At 48.0% G+C, this 4,080-nt stretch overlaps 1 protein-coding gene across 1 annotated transcript; it reads right to left on the reverse strand.

Annotated features, from left to right (window-relative positions):
- Window positions 1-1,707: 1,707 nt before the first annotated feature.
- On the reverse strand, window positions 1,708-3,809 carry LOC145722078 (olfactory receptor 10J1-like). Its single transcript, XM_081823154.1, is given in 2 exon segments — window positions 1,708-2,649; window positions 2,652-3,809. Coding segments are annotated over 2 exon segments (927 nt in total). The 5' UTR covers window positions 3,094-3,809; the 3' UTR covers window positions 1,708-2,164.
- Between the last annotated feature and the right edge of the window lie 271 nt (window positions 3,810-4,080).

Consider the following 4,080-nt stretch of genomic DNA (forward strand, 5'->3'; position numbering starts at 1 on the left):
CGAGGCAGTGCCGTCTCAGGTGGATGAGGCTGAACTCCAGGTTTGGTAGATACGATTGGAAGTTTATGGGGATGATTTTGCTGTTTTCTTACTCTAATAAAAATAAATATTTGTTTCATCATTTACAAAGGATTTTCACACTTGTCACACGTGTTTGTCATAAACTTTGGGTATGTTTTATAGATGAGGAAACTGAGTCTTAGGGAAGCTAAATAATTCATTCAAATGTAGATCGTGAGTAAGAAGTTCAGCAGGACTCAAATTAGAATCTTTTTCTCCCAGTGCTTATGTTCCATTCCTTTTGCTCAGCTGACCTGCAGAAACCACTACCTAACATTTGAAGTAGCTAAGTTGTCAGATATAGATTATCTATTGAGAAGGTCAAACAGGGCAGCATTTTTGAAGCTAGTCTAAAATAAAATTTTTATTTACTTAGTAAAGTGACCATAGACAAATGCAGGGTACTTTTGAGTTCTCTTGGATTTCACCATAAATTTTTTTTTTAATTTATGTATTTGAAATAGAATGAGGGGGAGAGAGAGAGAGCATGCATGCACACGAGCAGGGGGTAGGGCAGAGGAAGAGGGAGAGGCAGGCTCCCCGCTGAGCAGGACCCTGGGATCACCCTGGGATCACGACCTGAGCTGAAGGCAGACGCTTGCTTCACTGACTGAGCCACCCAGGTGTCTCACCATAAATTTCTTAAAAAAAAACAAACTATAGTTGAATCTGTCTAAGAATGAACCATAATAAGCTATTTATGAACTATTTGGACACAACCCTACTTTTTAAAATGGACATAAAGAACACCACCTGCGAAGACCGTGTCAGTGGGTACAGTTGGGACGTGATCGAGGGACTGGAGCTAGGCGCTGGCCACCATGTCATTGCCCATTTCACAGGTGCGCCCATGAAGCCACCAGGTGAAAGTTTGCCGTAGTGACGTGTGAATTCAAGAGTGTCGTGTGGTGGGGTGTGAGGAAGTAGATGGAGTGACTCCATCAGAAGATTCATGGGAGAGCGACTTCGGTTTGGGGTTTCAAAATGAATCCCCTGCTGAGTGGCAGTGAGACATTTCCGTCCAGTGCCGGTAAGCGGTAGAATGGCCTGAGGATAGGAAAAGGGTCACTGGGTGTGGTTGGGGTTTGAAGGCTGTGTGGAGTGGAAGACACGCTGAGGGCAGGGGTCCTGGGAGTGGAGGTGGCCAGTGACCCATGTCCTGTTAATTCAGGGCCTAGTGGGTCTTAAGTGGTGGTAGGACGGATGGACAATTGGAGCCTGTCTTGGGTGGTTTCTAAGTTATCAGATGGCTGCGTTGTCCTTACCATGCACAACCTTCCAACCCTCTCCTACTCACCCCTGCTGCAGACTCTTTCCTTTACTTCCCTGCACTTGTTACTTCTTTCCACTCCACGAAAGCCTCTCCCAAGGCAAGCCCATCTCTCTTTAATGGGCGAGTCACTCAGATTGTTTCACCATCAATCTCGTATAGTCTCACAATATAAATGCCAATATGATTTACCTGGTACTACAGCTTTAGCTAGATCATCAAGGGATTTTAATCACTTTCTGAAAATGTTTCTCTGACATGATCATGGAAACAGGTATCTATTTTCCCCTATGGCCAACCTGGCACTTAAGTGAAAAAGATTCAGAATTGAAGCCTAATGAATTTTACACGTTTCTGATGTCTGCTATCCATTTACTTATGGTGTCTAGGATGCAGGAGCTTGAGCTGTCTGTGAAGGAATTACTTCAGCTAGGACTTAAACCTGTGTAAATGGGCACAGGGAAACTCCGTGTCCAAAAGGAGTGTTGGAGAACATTTTTAAAATGTTAACCCTGTCCCGGAGCTGCCGCCCCCGCTTCATCCTTCCTTCTGTCCTGATGTCGTTCCGCCCACACTGCCCATCCCCTCCCAGCAGTCCCTTCTCCTGTGTTGAAGTCCCACAGCGTCTGTGTTCGCATGTGAGGTGCAAGCTTGCCTGTACTCTGGGGAAATGTGTCCCTTTCTCCAGTGCCTGAATCTTAGTGCTTTTGTTCTCTTCTCACTCACCCACTGCTTAGTAGGCTCCAGAATTTTAGCTCTAGGGACTGTGGGCACTGCTTTGCTTTCCTGCTCTAGAGAATCTTACAGGATCCTCACTGAAGTGGGCCCATCTCGTCAGGAAGAATTCCTGCCAGTGGCCCGGAGCAGAGCATCCTTGACCTCCTTGTTCCTCAGGGTGTACACTACAGGGTTCAGCAGGGGAGTGATGACTGTGTAGGTCACTGAGATCAGCTGATCCTGATCCCTGGTATTTTCGGACTTGGGCTTGAGGTAGGCAATGGAGGCACAGCCATAATGGATGATAACCACCGTGAGGTGGGAGGCGCAGGTGGCGAAGGCCTTCTTCCGGCCCTGGGCAGAGGCGATCTTGAGGATGGTGGAGATGATGAGGACATAGGAGATGAAGACCAGCCCCATGGGAACCAGGATCACCAGCACACTGATGATCACAGTCAGGATCTCATTGACTGTGGTGTCGATGCAGGAGAGCTTCATCACAGGTCGGATGTCACAGAAGAAGTGGGCCACCTTTGTGGCACAGAAGGGCAACCTGAACACAGCCAGCACCTGGGTCATGGCTATGATTAGGCCAATGCTGCAGGGCCCCCCACCAACTGGATGCACACCCTCTTGTTCATGAGGACTGTGTACCTCAAGGGATTGCAGATGGCCACGTAGCGGTCGTACCCCATGGCCGTGAGCAGGAAGCAGTTGTTGATGGCCAAGGTGATGAAGAAGAACATCTGGGTGGCACAGCCAGCCAAGGAGATGGGCTGACTCAGGCCCAGGAGGTTACAGAGCATCTTGGGTATGATGACAAGCGTGTACACAGTCTCTGAAGTGGACAACATGCTCAGGAAGAAGTACATGGGCGTGTGAAGATGACGGTCAACATTAATGATGGTCACAATGATGACGTTGCCAGCCAGGGTTAAGGCGTACAGCACAAGGAATACGACAAACAGGGTGAGCTGGTGCTCACGGAAGCTGGAGAAACCCTGAAAAGTGAACTCCCTCACCCAAGTGTGATTCTCTCTCTCCATTAAATCATAGGCCGTATCTAAGAAAGAAGAAAAATCCTATAAGTAACCTGGACGGGTGGTTTTTGTCAACTAGGCTGGGGAAGTTCTTGTGGTTAGTCTGCCTTGGGTCTCTGCTTCTCTATATTCACATTCACGTTTGTTCCTTTTGGGAATAGAGAGTAGAGAAATGTTTTCTCACTAAGAGAAAGAACGTGGCTTTTAGAGTCAAATGCTGGAAACTCCTATTGTCATGTGCTGACTTGTCTTGAGTAAGTAATTAACATCTTGTCTTTATATGAATGTACTGATGATGACCTTGTAGAGTTGTTCATAGCAGCACGATACTTAAGCTTCAAATGTTTCTATTCAACAAATTATTGAATACATTCAGGTTCGGTCCTGCTGCGCTCTAGGGTCTGCAGCCGCTGGCTCATTCCTGAGCGGCTAGGGTTTGGGTGAAGCACCTGCCATGGGGCTCTACACACCGCATTTGCATTCCAGTTCTCCAGCTCTGTCAGTCCTGTTCCTCTCAACCTCCATCCCTACAGGCCTCTTCCTAGACACCAGTCAGTTCTCAGAGCCACCCAAAACTGGTGATGCCCTATAGCATCCTCCTCTTTCCTCCCTCACCTCCCTCTCCCCCCGCCCCTGGCATCCGCATCCTTGCCCAGGTAGCTAGCACAGAACTGCTTGCTGGCTCTTTTGTATTGACAATACCTTACTGCGTATTACAAAACACATTCCTATCCATTTAGCGTCATTACCGCCCAGTGGAGCAGGGAGAACCAAGATTACTGCTTGTCTTCGGATGCAGAAACTGTTTCAGGAATTGCCTGGGGAAAAAATTGGCTTGAACCCAAGTCTTCTGATCCTGTGCCCATTGTCCCTCCCCCTGCCCAAAACTGCATTGTAGAACTGCCCCCATCAGGGCTAGATTATTTGGTCTTTGAGAACAGGGACCCCAGTGTTTCCACCGCAGAGTAGGGCCCAAGTACCTGCTGGAGAGTC

This window comes from Leptonychotes weddellii, chromosome 6 (genome assembly GCF_054177405.1).
Source record: "Leptonychotes weddellii isolate Sample4059 chromosome 6, ASM5417740v2, whole genome shotgun sequence".
NCBI classification, from domain to species: Eukaryota; Metazoa; Chordata; class Mammalia; order Carnivora; family Phocidae; genus Leptonychotes; species Leptonychotes weddellii.